This window comes from Anabas testudineus, chromosome 1, assembly GCF_900324465.2.
Source record: "Anabas testudineus chromosome 1, fAnaTes1.2, whole genome shotgun sequence".
NCBI classification, from domain to species: domain Eukaryota; kingdom Metazoa; phylum Chordata; class Actinopteri; order Anabantiformes; family Anabantidae; genus Anabas; species Anabas testudineus.
The window spans coordinates 25,247,576-25,273,863 of record NC_046610.1 but is presented as its reverse complement, the minus strand read 5'-3'; the positions used below and the strand labels follow the sequence as shown (position 1 = coordinate 25,273,863).

General features: G+C 40.2%; 1 protein-coding gene across 6 annotated transcripts in view; it reads left to right on the top strand.

Annotated features, from left to right (window-relative positions):
* Window positions 1-26,288, top strand: part of LOC113162548 (VPS10 domain-containing receptor SorCS1) — a 135,844-nt gene that overhangs the window by 93,622 nt on the left and 15,934 nt on the right. For all 6 annotated transcript variants that reach the window (XR_003298826.1, XR_003298827.1, XM_026360732.1 and 3 more), the window contains exons 5-15: window positions 6,252-6,325; window positions 9,183-9,247; window positions 10,612-10,730; window positions 10,925-11,014; window positions 12,825-13,004; window positions 14,097-14,243; window positions 15,929-16,031; window positions 18,959-19,035; window positions 21,320-21,411; window positions 21,782-21,889; window positions 24,996-25,113. Coding sequence is in view for 4 of the 6 variants with exons in the window: in XM_026360732.1 (XP_026216517.1) it covers window positions 6,252-6,325; window positions 9,183-9,247; window positions 10,612-10,730; window positions 10,925-11,014; window positions 12,825-13,004; window positions 14,097-14,243; window positions 15,929-16,031; window positions 18,959-19,035; window positions 21,320-21,411; window positions 21,782-21,889; window positions 24,996-25,113 (1,173 nt within the window). In the remaining 2 variants the exon portion in view is untranslated. The remainder of the gene's footprint in view (window positions 1-6,251; window positions 6,326-9,182; window positions 9,248-10,611; window positions 10,731-10,924; window positions 11,015-12,824; window positions 13,005-14,096; window positions 14,244-15,928; window positions 16,032-18,958; window positions 19,036-21,319; window positions 21,412-21,781; window positions 21,890-24,995; window positions 25,114-26,288) is intronic.

The window sequence follows — 26,288 nt, the reverse complement described above, 5'->3', positions numbered from 1 at the left end:
ATATATTTGCAAACGCAGTTCATGTTCTAGGTATTGGACTTCTGTGAATTTGTTTGTTCTTTGACCAGAAACATTTTTTTGTATAAATGCCAATTATACTCTTTTTAAAAAAAATCTAAATAACAGTGCAGTGTTGTATATGGTTTTAAATTAACCGCAGGAGGCAATGTATGAGTAAAACATTGTATGCGGGAACAGGCAGAGAAACAAAAGTGCATTTTAAGGCCTTTTAAAATCACTAGGTACATTAAAAGGATGCTTTTCTTAACCCATGTGAGTCTGGTGTTTGAGTTGTGATGAAGGTTTGCTTTCGCTGATTCTTCACACCAAGTCTCCATTGGTACTGTACATAGCTACCTTTATATGCTTGCATTCTCCTTCTGACACTAACAAATGCTTCTGCCTTAACCCACCTACAGTTTTTTCATACTTTACAAACCTAACTGCCAGCGATCAGAATGGAAGTATTATATCCTAAAACAGTGTTAAAAACTTTTTTGAGGATTGTGTGAAAAAGATTAGCATACTTTAAGCAGTGTGGGTGGTGACTGACATATTTTCCCCTTGGGGCAGCTGTGTGTGCTCACTGCTGAGACCGTTCGCTACAAACCCATATACTGCACTCAACCTGACACCACTGAGCTGCTCCTGATGCCAGCTCCTGTACAAACCCTGTGCCCTCAAATCTTCTCATACAGGCTGGACTGCAGCATATACTGTATGATATTTCTAAATACCAGTACCTTTTGTCACCTCTAAATCATACCTAAATTGCTTTATTTCTACTCTACTCTATGTTAGTCTCAAAAAGGTCTTGCTTCCACTTTTTGAACCCAGGTGTACTGTACAGAAGCAACTCAGCAGTCAAAGTTTTCTGACTCTGATCAAACTAGGTTTAAACAATAAATACAACTTAATATACAAACAGGCTGCAAAAAGTCCGAGCTCAATAAAAGAAACTCCTCAATGCAAAAAGAAAAAAAAAAAACAACCAAATAAAGAAAACTCAATGTCAAAAAAAAAAGAAAAAAGTAAACAACCAAATACAGAAAACTCAATGTCAAAAAAAATAAAAAAAATAAACAACCAAATACGTAAACACACTGCAAAAAGGCAATTAAAATAAAGAAACATGTTTTTTGACATTTATTTTTAAAATTTAATCTTAATTATTGTGAATGCAACTAAAGCATTATCTTATTGCTTAGTGTCAACTTACAGTCAACTTAAACACATAAACCTTTTAGTGTTATCTTGTTTTACTTAAATATATATATATATATATATATATATATATATATGTACAACAAATAGCAGTGGAGGCGTTATTACAGGCCATCTGTTATTTTAAAGGTTCCATCTCAGTCTTCTCCTTTCCCCTATTTTGTAATGACTTTGAAAACGACACAATGTGCAACATATCTGTATGTTAGTGAGTGTATGAAGGGGTTTGACAGACAAATTGTAGAACAATTGCTAAGTGCAATCTGTTTACCACATTTTCTTTGCAGAAAAAAAAAAAAGAAGGAAACGGTTGTTTCTTTGTGCTGCCTAGATATATCCATTCTCACTCAAGGGTCCAAAATGTAGACTTGTGTTCGTGTTTATGATTTACGCTGCTGTTTACAAAACCAGATACACATTGGCATAGGGAAGCCACATATAATATTTACTTAGCATTTGACTTAAAAACAGCCTTCTTGCCTGTTTTTACAAACAATCATCAGCTTTTACTAAAGGTAGAGGGTGACACTTGCCCTGAGTTCAGTATCTCAGACAGTGTTTTGCTGATGGTAATAAATTGCAGCACCCTCAACTTATCCTTAACCATCAACACATACTGCATTCCTTACAGTATCACGCTACCCATTGGTGGTATTTACCCTGTCTGAGAGGCCAAATTCAAGTCAATGCTAACATAATTCTTCGAAAGTACCAAACCTTATCATTTGTATGAATAAATACTAGTCTTCTTCTCTTTCGGCTTTTCCCATCAGGGGTCGACACAGCGAATCATCCTTTTCCACCTAAATCTATCATGAACATCTTCTACCCTAACACTAGCCAACCTCATGTCCTCTGTTAAGACATCCATATATCTCCTCTTTGGTCGTCCTCTTGCCCTCCTGCCTGGCAGCTCCATCTCCAACATCCTTCTACCAATATACTCACTATCCCTCCTCTGAACATGTCCGAACCATCCCAGTCTGGCCTCTCTGACTTTGTCGCTAATATGAATAAATACTAGTACAGTACATTTTTTGTATTTTAGTTTTGCACACAACACATAACCACATGGTTCATTATTATGAATGCAGTAATACAGTCTAACTGCATCTAGTTGCATTTAAATGTAGAATTTACATTAAAAATATTCATTTTGTTGATTTATATATGTTGTGTAGTAGAAGAACATCCTCATTTGAGAAGTGAGAATTAAGTAACCTGCTCTTAGCTTAATTTAATTTGGATGATTTTTATACTAACTAGATTAACTTGACTAGCAAAGAAAATATAAGCAGTTGTGTTTTAGAAAATGTGTTTTAGTCTGCATTTCTATCTTGTCAGTTACAGTTCTCTCAACTTTATTTTCTGAACCTTATAGGAATTGTAGCCCGACTGCACAAGGTTAAGTTAACACTTAGTTTTTCGATTTTGTTTTGTCATTGTATGAAATCATATTCAATTATTGTTATAGATTTACTTTGACTTAGTTAATATTTGTAGTTCCCCAAGAAAGAAAGTACAGTCGAATTTTAGAGATTTTTCATGAGAGGTTGTAGTTCACTAACTTGTGAAACCAGTTTGATTGTTTCATGCCATCTTACCCCGAGGGAAGAGTTGGCATGTGAGTTGCATTTAAAAGAAGGAAAACAGCTTACTGAGGAAGTAGACTACATCTGGAATTGGAAATTAACTTTGCTGCAGTGTAAACAAATTGCTACACTCAATTGTTTAAAGCAAAGGAGAAGAACACTATGGGCATAAGACATATTCTCTAACCTCACCTGTTCATTGCTCCAGTAGCTACTCCATCTTCCTTTTCCTTTCTATATTCCTTTATCGTCTTCTTTTCATTGTCATTTTGATCTCTCTTCCCGACTTGATAACCCAGCACCATGGTTTGTAATACTGACAGTATTTGATAACTGTGAAAAGTTGTCATAATCTTGAGGGAAATAGCAGAAAAAACATATTCACATTACAAAGTCACACAACATTCACATACAGATTCAAAAGGCAGGAGCTGCTATTCATTATCAGTGAGACCTGAGTTTGCGGCCCCCTCGAGTATAACAAATTCAACAGGAGCCCAAGTCCACTACAGGGGATAGTTGGAAAAAAAAGCTCAACTTTATGCACATGTCCTTTGATGCAGCGTGACAACCATCAGTTGAAAATGTTCTGATTCTAGTAAAAACTGAAGCAGAGACCGTTTTCTAGCCAACGTAAAGAATTACGCAATAAACAAAATGTAGGATAAGAGAAGGTGATCATCAAGGTGTAACCTTCTCTAGTTCTTCTACGCCATTACGTTTTGTGCGGCAGTTTACTTACTAATCAAGTGAGCATACCTCTGTTCTCCCCAGTCAGCACTGTCCCAGCCAGTAGTTTTAAAGCCCACCATTAAAAGACAAATAGGAGAGCGCAGTGGAGTGCGGCGTTGGCGTCCGCTGAGCCAGAGCGATCATTAGGTGAATTAATACCAAAGAAAAACAGCACTTCGCAATAAGGGATTATTTCAGCATTGAAATGACAGACACAGAACAAAAGAGGGTAATTTGCAAGAGCTGTAGTGGAATAGTTTCCATGACCCGTAGGAATACTATAGAGCTGTTTGAGCGTGTTGCTAAAAAGTGGACTGAAAGTTGTGCCAGTGGCAAAAGCAAAGTACAATTTCAGAGTTGTTTGTGGTTGTTACACCAGATAACCAAACAAGCAGACTCATTATTCCATATGAAAAGACCTGGTTACCACACCCCTAGAACTACAGTTTCCTACATTCAACTACTGTCTCTTTATGTGTGCATGAACCTCAGAGGCACAGATTTTAATGCACGTCATTTCAACAATCTTTCCGGATAGCATCATTTTTATAACACAACTTTTTCTGCTGCAGAGCTGCCTCATTTTGCCCGGTGCACAATATCAAAGTGAGCCCTGCCCTGACTCTCAGTCATCACCTCCACATGTTTCAGTTTCCTCACCTGCTGCTGTATTTGTTGTATGGGGGACCTTTGGAGGTTGTTAAGGCAGCACCAACTCCCTCTCCACCAACCCTTTAACTCCCAGTCCCTTACTCTCTGCCTCTTCACTGTCACTTGCTTGGCTACATACTAACTTTCTGTGGGAGGATAATTAGTCAAAGTCATTTCCTGCTCACCCCACCAGCTCCACCCTGCCCCCCTCACTTACATCTGCTTAGCACAGCTTGGCATGGAAGTCATGGAAATGTCATTGCCTGTGCCGTTAGTCTCTCCCTGTTTTGACAAGAGAATATTCACACATCAGATATAATGGTAATAATAAAATATACTAAAAGAGAAAATATGCATACAGGAAAATATAAGAAAAATCTAAAACAAAATCCAAAGAACAGCACTCCCTTCATACAAGAAATGTATTGATTTTAAGGCAGTGATCATCTGTATGTTCTCAAGGTTAAGTTTTAAATGCAGGTCTACGCTTTGAGAGAGTAAATAAATGCAATTAGAAAATAAATTAATATATACTGATTCACATGTTCTGTTGTCTGCTAATAAATGATTGTTTACACATTATGCATGACTGCTCATGCTTAAAATGGAAAAAGTCCAGACCAGAAATGCTGAAATACATTTAATGGCTCATTAAATTCCAGCTGTAAGCTACAGAGCAAACAGCTTTGCCTTTGCACTCTGTCAGAGAAAGCAGGTGTATTTTTGGAGACAGAAGGACTTCAGTGAGTAAATCATAAGGCTGCTGATTTACAGATCAACAAATATATAGAAAGAAATACACTTCCAGCACATTTTTATTTGCACCTGAAGGGTTGAACCGAATTTCAATTGAGGAAGCAGAGAGAAGACAACTGTGGTACCCTCTAACTAGCCAGATCCAAACAACTCTTACATACAGTATATCTTTATATACAAAGTTCATACAGTGATTCTGTGTCACTGAGCGTTTAATTTTGAAAATCCTGGGGTTCTATTGTGGAAATGTAGAAACAAATAAGTGTGGAAACTGATTAATGGGGTAGGGTTAACAAAACAAATAAATGTATTAAAATAAATAAAAAAATAATAAAATAAATTGATTTGAATACTGTGTCACTTATGGGTCTTCACAAGACACAGCAGAGAATGAAAATAGAAAGAATTAAATAAAGTAAAGAGTGACAAACACAAGCAAAAACAGCAATAGATATGAAATCAAAGTACACAAAAACAAAAAAGCCTAACAAAACAGTAGCAGGCCTCTCTGGAATTTAGTTTAAAGAAATGCAATTCACCAGTGTTATATTAAAGTGGCGCTAGTAATCTCAGAGACTTATTAATTTGGTTTAAGGCATTGTAAATCAACACAAACAGGGCCCTCTGAAATCTCAACGGAACAATAATGGGAACAAATTAAGACACTGGAGAGTTCTCATTTTATGGATAGTTAGTTCCATTACGCTGAGATTTCACATGCTTTTTCCAACCCGCTCTGTGTACTTGGCAGAAAACTCCAAAAAATCCAGTGATGTACAGACTATTGAACAATGACCACCCACCACACTCAGGCTCCTTTCCTGGTCTCTCTCCTCTCTCAGTCGCAGGCTTGTTACAGCGCGATGCATTTCTCCAGTGAAGGAAAGCTTTCAGTTTCCACATCTTTCCTTACGGTCCTATTTTCATTGTGTCCGTCTCTGTGTGTAGTCTCTGTAAGGTTTCCACAGTAATAGGTAGTCGTGTAGGAAGACAAGGCTTATATTTCTCAATGTTCTTGAGGCACGCTTTTCCTCCGCTGTCTTTGAATCACATGTAAAGTTTAATCTAATTTATTGGCTTTAAATAAAGAACTCTTACTCTTACTTACAGTGTGTGTGAGTGTGTGTGTGTGTGTTAGGCCGAGCTTGTCTCCCACTCGCTAGTAAAATGAATATCATTTCAAAGGCGAATGCAGCAATTTGGATGGCTTGCATCACACAACATGGTAAATTTGATTGCCTGTTAAGTTGGTGAGTAAATCAGCACACTCACTGGTACCTGGTTGTTTTGTTCCAGTTGTACAGCTCGGTGGAGTTCGGGAGGAGGTGGCAACTGGTACATGAGAGAGTGGCTCCTAATCGTTTCTATTGGTAAGTACAACGAAATTTCTTCAACAAATTATAGTCAAAAATAAAAAGAAGAAAGAGCTGCTGTGTATCCATGATACATTTAAGACATGTCACAGCCTGTAAATGTATAAACACTGAGTGGAGCCACAAATGAAATGATGGTTAATATATTTTTTCCTTAAATCCGACATATTAGCTGTGTCTCAGTTCAGAGCCTGCTTCTTTCAAAGGATGCATTTGTAGAATGAATGCGCCGCAATGTCACAACAAGACTCATTCCAAGGGCTCCTTCTAATGCAGCTGAAAAATGTGGCCTACTTTCCTCAGGCAACAGAGGATCTAACAGGTTGATCCTTCACAGCCGAGAATATGTCAAGATTTGTTTTATGCCATTGTTCATAGACACAGATTACCTGGATCAGATGTGTTCAGTCGATCCAATGCTGGGAGATACCATCTCAGAGGAGGGTGAAGACACAGTAAACTGGCACCTTCAGCTTCTAATTGGCTGTGGCTACCTGATCCGCAGGGAGGTACAATAGGGCAGGGATAGTTGGAAGACAAGCAGAGTAGGGGGCTTGAGGCCCAGGTTTGGGAACCCCTGCAGTAAACTAACATTAGCAGCAAGCCAGTTAATGTCAAATGTAACTTTGTGTCGAAGATGGTCTTTTTAAATGTGATATTGTTGCTAGGTGTGAGGCGGTTTTCATAAGGTCAGTAGCCTTGTGAAAACAACATGATGTGAGAAGGCAGCTTTTTATCTAGAGAGAATTCACCAGCTGTCATGCTCACACATTCCACTCATTAGCTTTCCAAACAGCACGATTGTACAGAGTGATGTTCCTTTTTTTGAAGTGGTCATCTATGACTAAGCAGTAGTTATACCATCACCCTCATGCAGACAATAGCAAACCATTGGGTATATCAGACTAAATCGTTATATCAACAGGGAAATCAATAGATGTAACTACTTAGTGTTTGAAAGCAGTGACGACTACCAAAAAAAACAAATGTTCTCAAATGAACTCCAATGAATAGCAGTTTTGACATTGTAAATGTCATGGACAGATTACGTCACTGCCTCTCCATGAAGCAAGCAGCAGATGAGACTGAGAGGTTTTTAAGATTTTCATTATTCATGCGTCTGACATGCCTGATCTTCTTCTGTGGCAGACAGCTACATTATCTGACCGACAGTGTTCAGGAAGGAAGCTTCAAAATCAGTTTCAGTCAGTGCAATCTGAGTATTGTTTTCTACAGACATGAAATAAACTATGGAAAGGTGGAAATAATCTAAAATCGATCAACTCTACATTTTAATGTATCAGTTATTTCAGACAAAGATGTGGTTTTGATTTGCATTACATTTAAAATTGCTGTTACCTGGCCTCCCATCTTGTCCTCAGCTGAATCAGTTTACCACCACCACACAAGTGCTGTCCAACTCAGTTGTATCCAGCATATCTCCCCCATCTATACAGTAACCAGCACGTAACAAAAAGCTTTCACCTCAACCAACTACGGAGGAACTGTCAGGGTAGTAACAATCCGGGCAGCCAGGAGTGAAGTGAGCCTGGAGGGCTGATGCTGCAGAAAGTGTCAGGGTTCTATTTTAGGACGCATACTGTGCGGTAGGTGTGGTACTAGCCCTAGTAATGAGGCTGCAGAGGGAGCTTATGTCTGCTGTACACGTGGCCACCATACATGGAAGGAAAATGAAGGGTGTAAGCTCATTTGGTCAGTCTGAGACTGTGACACGGTGGAGATCGTGAAGCGCACATTTGAACAAACAGTGCTCTACATTTCACTGCATTCAGCTGTAATCTCTATGTAAGCTTAATGTGTGCAGCCATGAAATGTTCTGCATGTGGCAATGCAAATCTCTACAAAACCATCTGGAGCTGCTTGCATGTGATATGTTTACAAGGCAACAGCTCCATCTCATGACTAAAGTGCTATTTTTTTTTTTTTCACCTGTTTCACCTGACATCAAGACCACACAGCCGTCCAAGCCGCTGTCACACATTCACCCAAACACTACTCTGGGCCAGCACCTTAAATTACACCACTAAGTGGGGAAAATAGACATGTTTAAACAAACCATAAAGCTCCACTGATTCTTCCTCATACTGTTCCAGAGTACCTGAATGGATTATTCAGAGGAAATGGAAATAGGGTTTGGATAAGTAGGCCATCCTATTCACTGTTGTGTTTCATCTGGGAAATCACCAATACGACCAATAAGTGCAATGATTAGAAGCTTTGGTGGTCTCTGGATCTCAGTGCTTCTCATTCCCCTCACAGAGACCCCCTTCATTTCTCTTCGTATATATACTGTATGTGTGTGCTACCTGGCCACTCACTCTCCCTCTCTCTTTCTGTCCTCCGTCTCTCTCCACCTTCCACATATGCTGCCTTTGCTTCTCCTCTGATCCCCTAGTCTTTTTAATACATATTTAATGCCATAATGATTATATGCTATTCCATCTGTGGGCATCCCTACCATAGCACAAAAATCATTTGACTTTTCCTTTCCTAATGATCGAGGAAACGTCCTCCCTCATCTTTCTGGGGTAAAAAAAGGACCTTCTGGGAACTCAGAGCAATTACCATCACACACTAAACCTGGAGTTTTATTTTCATGACACTGTACACTGCCGTCAACAAAGCCAAAGACATGATAATAACTACAGCAGTTTCATGCTGATGTTTACCACAACTGTATAGCACTTGACATAACCTCTCTGTATTTATAAATGTGTCTGACTTTGCAGCATGCAATCTCTCAAGTCAGACAGCAGCGATGAGCTAGGTGGCATCTGCCCGGAGGCAAAAGACCAGTGGTGATGTTCCTGAAACACATTTGTCTGCCTTTCAGGTCGAAAATGGGCTTGGACAAAGAGCCGGGCTTAATTCACCTGGAAACCAGCATCTCTGAAGGACGTGAGTAATTGAATTCTGAGTTCAGCGCTCCATTTTCTGCTGTCTTTGTACTGTATTGTGGGCATTGTGCTAAAGTAGAGAGGAATTGGAAGTTGTGTGGACAATTCTGCTGAGGGGTAATGCAATGGGACAGTGGAAATGGTCGAGTCTTGGGGACACACAATGACAATTGGAGGAAAAAGTAATGCATATATTAGAAGGCTTTTAACAGCAAGTGATTTAGCTCACTCTCAGAGGTATGGAGAAATATCACGCATCCTCCTGAATGACAATGAACACTCGGATATTATTGCTAGATATAAAGAATTTGACTCGACTTGCTTACTGAGTCTAATGTAAGAATCCCTATTTTGCTTCTTCCCAAATTTCTTCATTACATTATCTATATTGTTCTGTCCAAGCAATTCAGTACTTACGTTATTGAGTATTTCTCTTAACAAGTATTTGCAATCAGTATACAGTAATACACTTTAAAGTATATGTTTTAATGAGGAACTCCACAGAGGTCTTCTTAACCAGTATAAGCAGCTGCAAGAACATTTGTCAGTAAATACCCCACATGTGATACTTGAATCCAAAATGGAATTAAATGAAATCCCATTATCTTTTTGTCAAGGAATCCAGGGTGAGGTTACCTTCCAGTACGGTACCATATTAAAACAAGAAGGCATGGGGTTTAGAAGTCAGGCAGTGCATAATGGGTGCATTATGGGAAATGTAGGATCCAGCATTTTTAAAGTTGGACCAACACTAAAAGCACAGTAAATATCTTAGCTTCTGTTGCTCTTGTTTCAACAACTTAAATTTGAATCTGTCACTTCTGAGCCTTCTAACTTTCCAGATGTGCAACACAAAAGCCGCAGAGTACCCTTTCATATTAACTTTTCCACTTCAATTAGTATTTGAAAAGCCTTCAAAGTATTTGTGCCACCTTTCTGTCACAGGACTGTCTGAGGCCAACACAATGGAGAAAAGCCAATCATACAAACACACATAGCAAAGATCAGTCGTGTCAGATGTTACAGTCACATAGCCAGAAACTATCACTATTGATCATGTGCGCATGGAGGAAGCCAACACATATTTGGCAGAGGGTAACATGTGGTGACAGGCTCTCTCCCAGTGCTGCGATTGAAGGCAAAGAAAGCAATTGGCCTCTCTGGTCATCTGTCTTCCCCTCCACCCGGCTCCTCCCGGACTGGGACCACTTTATTGACACAAGTAATGTAGGAAGCTAAAAGAGGCCGCTTGGCTCTGGGTGAAGGCTGCCTTTCTTCATTCGTTAATACCATTGCTGATGCTATTGCTTGACGTGTGTGTGTGTGTATGTGTGTTTTTGTGTATGTGCATGTGCGTGGGAGCAGAGGCACTGTATGTCACCTGCAAGCTGCAGAACTGCACGGATGCCAACAAGGGCAAACCATTCCCGGGCTACATTGACCCCAATTCTCTGGTGGTGCAAGATGAGTATGTGTTTGTCCAGGTAGGTAATTGTCCAGTTTGCTCAATGAAAAACATTAGAGCAGAAAGTGTGTGCGTTTTGTTGGAGTTTTTCAAGGTCGCTCTTAGATAGGTGTTATTAGTGCAGCCTTACGTGTCCCTCTGGTGTGAGAAATGCTTTATCTGTTTTTTATGTGTCTCCGAAATGTTTTCACTCAACGGCTTCATCACCTTAAGGTGTCAACTGCGGGAAGGCCAATCTATTATGTGTCTGCTAAAAGAGATGTCTTCACCCCCATGAAGCTGCCCAAGTACACCCTGCCTAAGGTAACAAAATACAACATACCGCCTGATTAGAGTGAAGACATACTCAGAAGATTGCAATGATTAACAAATCCTTATATGCTTAGTAAAACTTCTTATGATATCATGGGAAAGAATGGAGAGACAAATTTCAAATTTAATTGGGAGTGCTGCAGTTTGTGGGACATATAGGCTCTCAGATCTGTTTGCTACGTGGGCTAAAATTGCAGTAAAGCGTCAGTTCATCTCTGGCTCTGTGTGACACTCTTTTTGTTATTTATGGGCAAATCAAAGCCAAAAGTAGCTCACAGTGTTTTGCAGAATTGTTATTCCATGCTGCTCTTTGTTGCACACAGCCCTGCTTGTCACATCCCCATTGACAATTAAACATGTTTTATTCAATCAAGCCCTAGGCTCACCGGTCGCTGTCAGCTCACTGCAAGGTGTTATTGGCACAGTCAGAGGTAGATGAAGCACACAACCAAACAGCAAACAGCCAGTTGCATATTCTCTGCCCAATAAGCCTGACAAAGTGGTAATGATTGCTGTATCCTCTTAGTTAAAATTCAGGAGTACAGAAGATGTAACACGTCTGATTATTTAATATGATTAGGCCCAGCAGGGGTGTACGAACAGAACACAATGTATACCTTTTTGTATCACACTCGGGCAGAAGTGACTAAGTTTATTGGTTGTAGGGAGGAAATAGATTTTCACAAATGTGAAATTTTGGTGTATTTGGGGTAGAGTATTTTTCACATTAATTTTCAATCATTGTAAACATGATTATTTTTGCATTGAAACATCTCACATAAAGATTTATCTTATTATATAATCTGTTTTTATTACAGAATACCAGTATTTTCCAATAAAACAAGACAGTTCTTATATTAACATGACAAGTTGGTATTCCTTTAAGCAAAAATCCATATATTGTTCTTTTCACATAATATTAATAGTACATTATTATGGTATGACTACATACTTAGATTTTCCTGATCAAGTGAGTTTGGCCCTGATCTGAGTTGTTTAATACTGGGTATCTTTACCTTCAGACGGTGTTCATTACTACATTTGTTGCAATAACTTTAGCTGTATATAGCTGATAGTTGTAATCTGTCAGACCATATTCTGGAGGTCCTGGTTCAATAATTATATACTCAAGAATGTAACTTCTAAAACTAACAAGATTTACTAGAGTGAATGCTGGATTTTCTGGAGCTGGAAAACTCGTTCCACACCATTCTACAGCAACATGGAGAGGACTATTTTCCTCTGCAAACAATCTTTGGCTGAACCCAGGTGGCTCTTTAACCAGCAATGTACTCATAGAATTAATGTTCATTAGGGACAGCTCAAATGGCCTGCTACCAGCGACGTTAACCAGTAGACACAGCGGTTGGTATTGGCTAAAATTGAGAAGCTTCGAGGTGAATGTTTTGTATACTGCTATTGCTAATGAATTTGTTTCTATTCATTTCTGCTGACCTTGGTGTCTACGCTCAGAGTCATTCATCAGTCTGCACACATTTCTTTTCACGTTTTTGCACAATTATTTAATGTTTGATCAGCTTTAGTTTTGCTGATGCCAATCCTTTAAAATATTTCTGATCCAAGACCATGAACAGTTTTTTTCCTATTACACACAGACCAGTTCTTCTATATAACGTTTTAGATATATTTCTTGTCATATACACCAAAACTAGTTAAATACATCTCATTATATTTCATAATATACTACTTCACAAAATTAAAAGTATTCATACATACTCTACAGAAGGGCCAACTCATAAAGTTATATTACGTATCACCGTAATCCCATACTGTCTGTCAGGATCTCCATGTGATCAGTACGGATGAAAATCGTGTGGTGGCAGCTGTGCAGGAGTGGAACCAGAACGAAACTTACAACCTGTACGTGTCAGACACATCAGGGGTCTACTACACTCTGGCTCTAGAGAATGTGGTCAGCAGCATGGGCCCCGAGGGCAACGTCATGGTCGACTTGTATGAGGTAAGCAAACATTAATCTGGTTATCTAATATGAAAGCAACAAAGCGGTGTTTCAAGTACAAGCTACTGCATGCAGCACTGGGACTTAATCAGCCCTATTTCAGTTTGGATTGGTATTCTGTGCATGGGTCCTATTTTTACCCTTCAAGTCTGCAGTATTAATTTTGGCCAAGTTCTTCTTTTTAAATAACAGGAAAAAAAGCATCAAATAAAGGACTGCTTGATGAGTGCTCAGCCCTCAAGTTTATTATGAACACTGATCAATACTTTACAGCTAGGAGGCAGAGATGATGAAATGAACTTGTTTTGTCATTTTGGAAACAAACCCTGCTACTGTAGGCCTACAGTCTTGAGAGTACATTGTGTGAATACGAAGCAGCTTCAAAGTGCTGACATCAACAAAGGCAAGAGGGGATTGTGCCAGGGATATAGATTTTAGGGAGGCTAAGATTATTTCTTTCTTTGATGAATAACTGCAGATATTACTTCACAAAATGCACCTAATCCAAAATAAAAAAAAAAAAAGAGAAAGTATTTTATAAAGGCTAATGTTGAAGCTCTGGAACTTTTATTTTTAAAGACATTTAGTTTGACAGCAGCAATAAAGATAAAAACTCTATCTCTGAATCGAATAATTAAACTATTGATGATGCTGCTCATGTCTTGCTGTGTCTTCGGCAACAAAATGAAATCCACTGTCATGATTAGGGCCACCACCCAAAACGTAGGATATGGTAAATCTCTCCTCCAAAGGAGATTGAAGTATCTGTCAGTTGCTAAAGTGGAGTTTCATTGCCTGATGTGACTTGTCACTGACTTAATGCAGTATCCCTGAGCTATTCCTTGGGACCTCCAACAAGGAGTCAGATTCATTTAAGACACACATTGGTTACCAGGGCAGTCCATCATTTCCCACCCACTGTTTGTGGCCGCGATTCAGTTTTGTTGGGAATACAGAAGAGGTAAGCATGCCCAGCGGCATGTGATTTGCTTTGCAGAGCATTGCATTTATTTTCTGCAAGGTGACTTGAAGATATGGACACGTAAAGTCATTGCATTTGAAGCTACAGCCGTTCTTTGTGTAATTTCACAGGTAGCTGGAATAAAAGGGATGTTCTTAGCCAACAAGAAGACGGATAACCAAGTAAAGACGCACATCACCTACAACAGAGGCCGAGATTGGAGGTTACTGCAGGCCCCGAGCAAAGACCTGGGGGGCAACAACATCCACTGTTTGCTGGTGAGCGTCTGAGCATGCTGCCGCTCATACATGTTTTTATAAGTGTCCATCAAAGAGAGGCCTTGACAGGAGCTGACTGATCCCAGCAGCAATGGGAGGCTAAGCTCAGGAAGAGCAGCACCCGTCAAAGCTGAGTTCTCTGAGGCTGCTGAGCTGAAAGGTCAGCCATTTTGATTCAGTCCAACAAGCCGACCTCTCATTTAGGAAACACAGAGAAAAAGAGGTGTCAGACAAAATAGCAGAGGCTTCTTTTTTGTTATCAGTCTGCCTGAAAGCTTCTTTCTATCCGAACTTGATGCTTCTCTCAGGCTTGTGGAGTTTTGACTTGAAATTTCAAATGCACAATGTACCTTTGTAGATTTGAAGTATTTTGTGCTGTTTGTCCACTTTCACTATTTGCTAATATGCAATGAAAGGAAAAAGTAGCCAAACTCATGACAGTGCAGATTTGATGGTTTGTGTCTATGGTGGAAGTATTCACATTGTTTAGTTAAGTAGCAATGCAACAATGTACAGTAAAAACTGTAGTAAAGGCTTGCATTTAATATGAAAAAGTACCTGCCTTATCAGCAAAATGTACTTCAGCCCTCCCGCCCCCTGCTCTGCTCGGCTCTTCTATTGTCGGCTACGCTTCGCCACACTCTGCCCAGACCTACAGCTATTAGTCATCATCAAAATACAATAATTAGGTAGTCGCAAAACTTACTAAGCAGAAATAGTTGAAATTCTTGAATTAGTTAGAAGGATGAGCCGCGCTCAAAAACGTAGACGTAGAAGTGAATGTCTCTGCATTGCTGCCAGTGCTGTTCTGTGAGTTTAAAGGATCCTGCATTGAAACAGCTCTTTCTAGAGCACTTTTCTTTAAAGTTTGTCTCCTCTACCCTACCTACCTCCAGTAGAGGTCATTAGGCAAGACCCATCTTATGCTCACCCTGCTTTTGCCTTATACCTTGTAAGTTGCTTTGGATAAAGGCATCCACTAAATGTCAATGAGTAAATGAGTCTGATAGTTCTTCACAGTCACAGCAGTGTTGGAGCATGATCTACTACAAAAAAGAAGTTAACAATAGTGCAACTTTAAAAAATTTAAGCACACACAAAACTGGCAGCTGTGAATTATATATTACTGTAAAATACTTTAGCATCAGTATCAGTGTAGCTGCTGGAGGTGGGGCTCCTACCTATCTATTTATTCAGCCCTGTCCGAGGGGTATCAACAGAGGTTGTTGGGTGATTAATAGGAAAGGGCGTTTCTTTAACCTTTGTAACTGAAGTAAAATGATGTCAGAGAAAGAGCTCATATTGGGACAGACAAACAGAGAGACAGACACACAGACAGACAGATAGATAGATCACCTTCACCACGTATTATACAGTCATTTGTCAGGAAATATCCGACTTTTAATAAACCTCTAAACAGCCCGTCACAGCGCTGCCTGCACCACTGGCATTTTGCTGGGTCATAATGAGAACTGTGTCTGAAAAGGTTAACCCCGTCAAAATTAATGGTGAGACCGGCCAATAGGGAAATGGTGTTTGTGATCAAACTTATGGCTAGGGGAGAAGTTGCGGATTCAAGTTGATGTCATTCCATTTGGAAGAATCTTTTGAAGTTTTGTTTTACTGACGCTTCTTGGCTCGGTTTGATCGTTTTGATAAATGACTTTATGATTTCTTTTCTTCAGCCGTACTGTTCGTTACATCTCCATCTCCACGTGTCTGCAAACCCTTACACATCTGGAAACATAGCCAGCAGGGACTCGGCGCCTGGGATCATTGTCGCATCAGGTGGGTGAGAGGGAGTCTGTTTGAGTGACATGTTGTTTCTGTTTCCTCTTTCTTCCTAGATTTCCAGCTTGTTTCTTTTGTGCTGGATTTAAACAGACTTTCATTTTATCATATAAAATGAGTTACTGTTGTTGCAGAAAGTGAGTGAAACACTAAGAAAGATAAATTGAGATAACAAAATCAATTTAGAATTATATGGTCTCAAATTTAATTCATCGCAGGACAACAAAGGAGACATGGAAAGACCCATCTGGCTTTCTCAAAGTCATTCTTTATTGGCAATGGCATTCACAGTCGAGTCGTGTATCTCCTTTTTTGGAGTTTCTTTCTTCCACCCATGAATGCATTAGATAGTTGTACACTAACTCGAAGAGACAAAGACCACGAAAATCACTTAGACTAAGCCATAAGAGATCTGCCTCTTTTAGTTAGCTGAAAATGTTGGCACTCAACATTTCTGTGCAGCGATGTTTCCAATATGGCACCGCAGCTCTCAGCTCCTCTATGAAATCGTATTTGGCTTTTAGTAGTTTTTTTTTTTTTTTACTCTTCTGTTTTCACCGGTTTGTCCCTGTTCAGCATCAGTATACAACTCCCACAGGCATCTGACAACCTGCGTGAGTCAGCTCACCTTTGAACAGGGCAAATGACAGGACAACAGATAGTCAGGGTGCCAAAAACTCTATAATCCTCATGGCTTTGCCCTCAGAGCATCATTGTTCCTGAGCACACAGGAGGAAAAAAAAACACAGACTCTCATTGACTCAGTGTGGAGAAAAGGAAGAAACAGAGGAATATGAGAGCAGCAGCCCCCCAGGTGAATTCACACCTCAGTGATATTTAGTCCCGCGTGAGCCAGCACTGTCAGCAACACATGGGCACACCCCTCAGGCGTGTGGAGAAGGCCAAGCTTACGCTAGAAGGGAGAAGTATGAAGCTTTGCGAATTAAACAGGTTAGATTCAGTTTGATCACTTCTCAGTATTCAAGCAACGAAGCAGCCATAATAAAGAGGGGAAATCTAATGGGTGTTATTGCGGGTTCACCTATGATGTGGAAGGGAATGCTTGGTTTTAAGGGAAAATTGAGTTCTTTCACATCCTGGGCCTAAATTTCTCAGTTAACACAATCATTTCCATGTCATACTGTAACATTTTACCCTCTAACTTCACTGGTGAAATTTGGGGATACACTCTACTTGTTAATCCAACTCAATAATGAACAGAAGCAGACATTCAGGCTGGTTCTTGCTTATAAGCCGTATGTAGTAAACTTGCTAGCCCTAACCAGTTACCTCAGTCAGCTCTGTCAGCTGCACATCATCGAGGTCCTCCACAGTCCACCAGTTTTTCCATCATCGCAAGATCACATTGCTTTCAGGAAACACAATTCATCACCATAATTATTAACATCTTGTACTTGACATGCACCTCCCTCATATAAACTTAGGTTTCATGTAGCGCCCTCTCCTGGGCGGTGAGGATTAGCGCGAGCTTGGGCACAGGTTATGGTTAGGGGCTGCACTTCTCTGCAGGCATGCAGAACCAAGCACAACAGTGGCAGCTGGGTGACACTGGGGACACATTGGGTGTCTGTGTCAGCCCTGTAATTAACTACAATGCTCTAAACTTATACTTAGGGCCCTTTTCCATTGTGGTACACAATATTACATCTATTATTCCACCATATTTATTTAAATATATGTTTTATATACTTTCCTACTATCTACTTTGCTGATTTAGATTAATGATGGAAATAATCAACATGATCATGTCCTACTATAGGTTAAAATAAGATGTGTATGTGTGTAATATAATATAATATGCATTACTCTACTTATATATTCTATTTTATAAGAATGTTTACTTTTTACACTGTAAGTATATAAATTGCAACCCTCTGAGTCCATATCCAGAAGAACTGACTTCCTTCATAAATGGTGTAAAGTTCACTACAGTGATGGTTCTTTTTTTCTTTGTTTCACAGTGAAAATCAAGCAATTCTATCATCAAAAAAAAAAACACTATTAGTGATTGTGTTACACTGCTTAGCTCCATGGGATTGAGGCAAATTTGCAAACTCCTTTCCACTCGTTCCCATCTCATGTTTTGTCACTCTCTGTTGCCTTTGCTGAATCTGCTCAAGCCTCCCTTAAGCTATACTTCAAACAAGTCTTGGTCTGAACCACCATCTTGGCCGTCAGTGAAAGGAGGAGACTCCAAGGGATGAGAGTAACTCGTAAAAAAACCCCAGTCAAGAAGAAAGATAGGAAAATGGAGCAGCTATGTCACAGTGTGTGTGGATTTCAGTGCATCTTTTGAAGATGCGGGGCTAAGCTAAACAAACTGTGAGTTGTTCTTGACACCAAGCTGGTGGCTTTACTGACCTTCACTGTTTGAGAGTTTGCTGTGCTGTGTGTCCATATGCAAACGCAACTTTCCTTCACGGCAGCAAGGCGAGCACATCAATGACCGCGGGTCAACAAAATGGAGATTTTCTGTTAGGTGGGATGGCCGTGTCTCTGAAACACTCAAAGTACTTTGCAGTTTTGTTTTAAACCACCTGGCACCAATTACAGGCTGAATTAAAGCAATTACAGCAGTCTGCAGAGCATTTGGGAAGTGTGTCTTAATATGGTCAGAATTACTGAAAGATGAATATGGCAATCTGGATTTATTAGTTAATTTAGGAGTATGGGCAAATGTGGCACTGCACAGTGGATCTTCTGGAGCACTGTAATTATACTCCCAGTCTGCAGCTGCGGGCTGGAGCCTGCTTCCGTGGCACCACTGCCGCTCTTTATACAATTTGGGATTTATTTGATCTCAAATAGAATTAATTTCCTGCATCTGCATTATGCAGTTTCCATTCCTCAGACACTCACTGCTGGTCTTCTGTTTGTTCTGTGAACCTCTGCCATTCTTGCAGGCTCATTCGGATCAGAGCTGACCACTAGCAACGTCAGCGTGTTCATCACCTCGGACGCTGGCAACACATGGAGACAGGTGAGGCTACTTCTGACTTCAATAAAGTCTCTTCACATTTTTCAGTATATTAACTGTATATATACTGTATTAACTGTATTAATAACATTACAGCTATTGTGCATGTTTATTATGACAATGAATATTTCTTGCAATCATTGGTGGAAACAGCACCTGCCTTTAGACTCCAAGTCAGTGAATGGACATTTCCCCTGGCAGCAGCTGACTGGCATTTGACAGTTGCTAGGAGACACGCTGTCAGTGTCTGTGGTGCCCTACTGACTGGAGAATGCCAACTTCTAATGTCTATATCCTAAAAAAACATTGACAAGACATTTTCCCCTTTGCTTAAAAACAACTTTGGCAGACTTAACTGATTTTATTCATCTCCTCATTTGCAACATTGAACATTTTTGGCCCTTTAGCTGATTAACTGAATGTGCTGTCATAACTGAAGTGTAGGTCTAAAGCATGTGACTGCTAGAGAACAATAAGTTCTTAATACATCCATCCATCCATCAATCATCTTAACCGCTTGAACTCTGAAGGGTCACAGTAGCATTGGAGCCTAACTCAGCTGTCACTGGGCCAGAGGTGGGGTACACCCTGGAGAGGCCACCAGTCCATTGCAGGGCAGACACACAGAGCCATGCAACCATTCACACTCACATTAACACCTATGGGCAATTTAGAGTCACCAATTAAGCCTACCATGCATGTCTTGGGAGGTGGGGGGAGGCCGGAGTACCCGGAGAGAACAGGGGTTAATTCATATTTTCTGTGATCTATGATGTTTCCATGTCAACCTGAAAAGAATCCCAAGGTTTGAATAAAATGAGCAAGTGTCTGATTTTATATTTTACATTAATTGAAGCTGATTTGTACTTTGACTATGTTAACTCTCTTAGACTATTATGAAAAGCTCAGCTGTCTTTGGGTTTTACCCCTTCCACTGAAGCACATTCTTAGATGACACTTGTGGATTTGATTGTCTCATCTGACACTCGTTCAAGTAAATCAATTCGCAGCAACTCAAGAACACTGGTGATCAGAGTGCTGCTTGCACATGTACTATCGCACAGACTCTTGCAAACAGAGCACGCTCAGCCACCAAGGCACAGCACTCAAGCCATGATCAAGCAGACTAAACGTGACCACACATGACACATGATGGCTGAATTTTCTAAATTAAGAAAGCTTCAAATCAGTAAAGGTAGTGCCAAAATATGACTCTAGCATTGATAAGTAGCAGTGTATGAGAGGCCACCCCAAGCATTTGGCCTTGTTTTTCTTCCTGAAAAGTGCTTGGTAGACTGTTAGATCACATGAGATCATTACCAGACAACCTTTTATTGACACAACAGGCCACAACAGATTAGTTCTCACCTGCCTTAACTGCCCTTGACAGTGAATTCACCCACTGTAGACTGTAGTGGTGTCTAATATCATGAATATTATAAGCTTCTATGGAGCACTTTGCTGGGAAAAGATATTTTTAGCATCTAGCTTCATGCAGCCCAAACCATTCCCTCTTTATTTGTGTCACAGCAAACTGCTTCTCTGATCACACCTTATTGACTTGAAGCCTGCTGTTTAAATGTTTTTTTTTCCCATTGTCTTTTAGTGCAACCAGTGGACATATTTGTGCCAAATTTGATGTAATTCCCACGAAAATGGTACAAATGGTAATCTTGGATCTTTGGATACATCTAATTCAAGGATCTCAAGGTGTTCTTGAGAAATCACTAGAATGGGAAGAATGAATGAACAGATGAAGGACAACCCAAAAACTGAATTTCTCCAGCTACAACAGTTAATTGTATATAGTTTAGAGTCTTCCAAGTAATACAAACAAATTACATACAGTATATGAAGCATCACCAACACACTGACCTCCCATTCCCTTGTTTCAATTTCATTGTCCTCCTCTTTACTTTCCTTTTAATACTCGTACACCAGACAGTGTTTTGCTAATCAGATGAAATGTTAACAGTAATTTGGTTCGATACCTGCTTGAAGTGCAGGTGCTTACCTCGCTTGATCCTGATGAGTTCTATTCGCCCACACTTTTCCAACACTGCAGTTTGAGCTTCTCTCTTTTGTAGTTTCTAATTAAATAAGGTGATGAAATATAATTATTCTGCAATTAATGGAGAAAAAAGATCTAACCTTGATGTATGCTATATGTGATGAGTTATTACTTTGTTTGCTTCGATGATTAAGCGTGGGTGTGTGCAGACGTGTGTTGGACAGTCACTGGAGTAACGAGGCACTCTGTTTTTGTTTTGTTTTTTTGTCCCTGCAGATCTTTGACGAGGAGTATGCGGTTCTGTATCTCAACCAAGGAGGAGCCTTAGTCGCAATAAGACACACTCCGCTTCCCATCCGTCACCTGTGGTGAGTCATTATGACAGAGATGCCATTTGTCACAGCATGACTAATTCCCTCAGAGGAAGCTCCAAGTCTTAAGTTAGTCAAACAAAGGCAAATGAGTTTGTCTTCGAACTGCAGGGACAATATTATTCTGGTTAGAAAAGCTGCCAGCCACAGAAAAATCTGCTTTGACAATTATCATTCACTTTCACCTTTCTGTGTTCAAAGCCGTAATGAGTGTAGCTTCCACTGATCACTGTTCGCTCGGCAGAGCGCATCAGCTCTGCACTGGAAATGAAATCAAGTTGTTAGACAATTCTCAGGGTCATTAGCTTGTGCACACAGTCGAGGGATTAGTGCTGGTCTGCGGTGCAACAGCTGTTTGTGTTCCCAGGTTGAGCTTCGACGAGGGGCGGCAGTGGAACAAGTACACCTTCACCAACACACCTCTGTTTGTGGACGGCGTGCTGGGAGAGCCCGGGGAGGAGACGCTCATCATGACGTGAGTGACAATCAGTTTGTCAGCATGGAAATCTATCAATCACGTGGGGAAATCAAACAACTAAAAGCCTCTGCGTGTGTGTGTGTGTGTGGGTGTTTGGGTGCTCGTGCTGCACGAGTCTTCTCCTTCTGCTTTAACCCGAGCCTTTTCTACTTGCATCAATATCTGAGCGCGCTCGATTCGGCATTCCTGAGTGCCTGTTTTCCTTTTCATGAATAAAAAAGACTTCTCTCAAGGTCTACCCAACATCAAAACTTGCTGTCTCTAGATTATGATCACAGGAGATCCAATGCTTTGGCAGCCAGCGACTGTCCATTTGAAGAGCATGAAGGAAAAATGATCAAAAAAATGCCTGAGAAAACAGACAAGAAACTTTGGTTTCAAAAAGTTTTAACAGCATTATAAAGTGGGATGAGCAGCGAGGACGACTCTTCAGAAAGCAGATTTATGAAGATTCCTTTTGTGTTCTTTCCCATTTATTATTAGTATAACTCAGAGCTGTAGTGCGTGCATATGGTATGACACGGCACTACTCCCTTTTGCAGCAGAGATTTTGGACTTTGAGATGTGTTACCTACAGGTTTCCGCAGCCATTACATCAATGTTTCATGACACCTGCCATAAATGACAGACTGGCAGTCAGCTCTGTAGTCAGCTCTACAGGAGAGTGAATGGGCACAGCTGGAGAGACAGGCAAGAGGAGAGAGACAGCAGGAAAACACACAGCGCTAGACTCGACGAGAAGAAAAGAACCCGTGGGGGAACAGGGCAGCGTAAAGGCGAAGCTTGGCAGGTCTGCTCTGAGAGTAAGTTCTCAAGCACGGCAGCCTCGCAGCCGGCAGACACCCCATTAGTTTTCATAAGACCATTATGCGCTGTTTTCTTCTCAGTTTGTACTCATTTTTACAGTAAGTGCCTGTCATGGATCCGCGCCTCGGAAGCTAATTGACAGATTGATTGTGATAAATACGTTGCGGTATGAATGGTGAGGGGGGTCAGTGCAGAGAATCACACCCACTCAATTTAGCTGGAGATGGAATATTTATCTGGTTAGTCTCATAACCTTGGATTTTGTTTTGTTTGGGAGCACTGAGAATATGATGCATATTTATTCTGATTAGATTAAGAAGAACTACGTTAATGATTTTTAATAACTGTCTCTCAGTTCCATTTTGCCGTATGAAAAAGTTGGTCGGTGCATATATTAGTAACAAATCTCATGTAAAGACGGCACTGCCTGCCACATCCTTCAGTCATGTCTCCTTAAAATGACTATTACAAATGCAACATGGTTTTTGTAGGGATTGCAATGCACTGGATGGATGGATTATGTTCTGCTGCAGTGGCCACCAAACTGTTTGGTGATGGAGTTCTGCAGGTCTCTGGAATTAGATGTTCACTCGTATTGAAATCCAGTGACTGTAAAGGCCAGAGCATGTGATTCACATCATTTTCATACTCATCCAACCATCCAGTGACCCTTATCAGGATAGAAATGTTTCATCATAGGATAAAGGTGATCACTCAGAGCGACTTCATATTGATTTGCACTGACTCTTCTCTGGTTGGACAAGTAGACCTAAACCATGCAGAATGCCAGAGACAGCATAGCAATGGAATGAAATTCCAGGTCCAGCAAGTTTCAATAAGAAAACATTTTCTTACAGTTGAATTGTGCAGTAATAAATTACAGTGTGGATTTTTTCTTTAAGTTCTTTAACCTTCCCTCCAGAAGGCTTCATCAGTTCAGAGCATGTTCACAGACTATGCACATTTTGACTGAATTTGAACTGAACTGAAACATCAAATCCAAATAACCTATACACTTTAAATGAGAGAGGCTATGTCTTTCAAGTGCTAATACCTACTTTTGGAATCGAAAAGAAACAAAAAGAGGAGAAAACTCAAGCCTTGGCAAAAATAGAACCTTTTACATAATAAAATCAATGCTGGGGTAACAGAGGTTTAAGGCAGGCCACAACCCGGGCTGTGAACAGCTGAGTAGAACCATAAAGAAGTTTAATAACACTGTAGAAACAAAAACTGGATGTTGCACTGCACTGAATATTTTGGCAGAAAAAAATAGATGTTGTTTGGAGCGTTTTACTTATATCAAGCAGCATATTTGCAGCTTTTTATTTATTTATGCAACTTACTGTCATGTCGTCATTATGCCAACAAAAAATGTAACATTATTTACAGTAATGTTTCCTGTATAACTGTTGCAGAGTAGGTGAAGCTTGGTGCAGGAAACACACACCGACACCGACTGAAAGCAACAACCCAGAATTTTCTAATGGGTCGCTACCCCGTCTCTGGCACTCAGCTGGAATCTCTTTTTTTCACAATATAGACTCAAATATAACAACAAATATGTTGTGTATCAAAAACAACTATTTACTGGTGCGCTGGAAGGACATAATTGGACACGGGGCTCCCTCTTCAATGACCCATAGTGACGTCCCCCAGCAACAGCTGTGAATGCAGGTAGAGAGCATGTGATGGAGTTTTTGGCTACACTGTGCCCTCCACACGCCATGCTCACTTGATCGCTAACAGGTCTGCTACACATGGTGTTTAGATGCAGCATCCCCGATGCACAAGCTCAGTGTCAACATGAGTGTTACGGCTGTTGCTGATTATCATGAGTGTTTTAAACAGGACAGTGAATGATCTGTAGGCTCTGTACTTGATTTGTCATCATCTGTGAAACTACAGTATGTTGCTGTATGTAGTAATGGGTATATATTATCATGGTTCAGCAACTTCTTAAACATCTGTACACAAATATTTACCAAGTGGTAGTACAAAGTGTATTTTGTGGGAAGGTTTGCAGCAGCAGGTTATGGAGTCACACAGTAAATATGGAATCAGCAGTGCTCATGTTCATGAAACCAACTGATGTGTTCTTAATCACTTCTCAACAAAAATACAAATAAGAAATATCAGACTGTAAATGAACGATACTCGGGGAGGGTCGACTCGTGCTTGTTTTTCGCTGGGTTTTTGTTGGATGAGATGAAATATTGCATACCTCCATTTCAGCTCAATCATTATCTGCAGCATGTTTGGGATGTAACAAGCAGCATGCTTGGTTATTTTCCAGGATATTCGGCCACGTCAGTCATCGCTCAGAGTGGCAGCTGGTGAAAATAGACTTCAGGTCAATCTTCAACAGGAGGTGCACAGAGGCGGATTATCAAACGTGGCATCTACATGACCAGGTACAGTGCACACAATAAGATTAGACTAGTTTCTCATGTAGATCGAACATGTTTTTCCCAGTTGGCAGAAAATAAAAGTGGACATTGGAAAAACTAATGGAAGAGAGTCCAAAATAAATTCATTTTCTATATAGTAGAAGCTCAATGATCAATACGCTACTCATATAATAATATTTTTTCCATCTTCAATCATTCACTGCTCCTTATGTAACCAATACTTAATATTTCACTCCACAGTCAGAGGAAACTTGAGATTTCTTGAGACACTTTTGGATTACCATCATATCGCCTCTATAGCCCTTAATATTATAATTTTTATGTCAACAAATGTAGCATGGCCACCATCATTTTCATTCTAGCAGATGAATATCTGAATTTATTACTATACAATATCCAGTGTACAAGGCACGGCCATTTCAGTTTGTTTTAGATTGAAGACATTTAATGTCACAATCTAAATATCACCTTTGGTATTACAGTAGATCACCAAACTCTTAGGAAATTAAAAGCAATGAAGCATGTGTCTGACAGGCACATGCATAGTGTGAGACTTGCTCAAACAATATAATAGCTCCAAATGACATCTGAGTTTGACCTGTGAGTTTGCTGCATGTTGTTGAAAATGATAAATTAACATGAAAAGATTGATGTCTATGGGAAAAAATATACAGCTCTTAATTTAAAATAAGATGTCAGATCCTCCACTGACTTCTTAAAGTTTAGTTGATGCAGAGTTTCTTGAGCGGTGCCCCTTCATCAAACAGCAGACTTATGTGTGATCACTGGCCGACCATCTCTGATTTGAGCCTCGACTAAAGCTGGACGTCTCTCGGCTCCCAGAGCACTTATGCAGATTCTCCACTGATTCCTGCTGATGGTCTGAGTGAACTCGCCCCACCCCACATGCATACATTAAATCTGCCCAAAAAAAAACGCTCAACCTGGCCAGGCCTGAAGCCGAGCCAGAAACTGAGAGCGCGCCTTTATTCACGGCCCAGTTCTGTAATTGGTTTAGACACCCATATGCTCAGAGAGGGCTAATGATCAAAACATATAGCATGGAAGACGACAACAGCCCAAGCCAATTACAGGGCTAACCAGCCTAAATGTAGAGCTACTGTAGGTCCTAGTCTGCTGTGCTGCTAGAAAATAAAATAAACTTCTCACAATAGGAG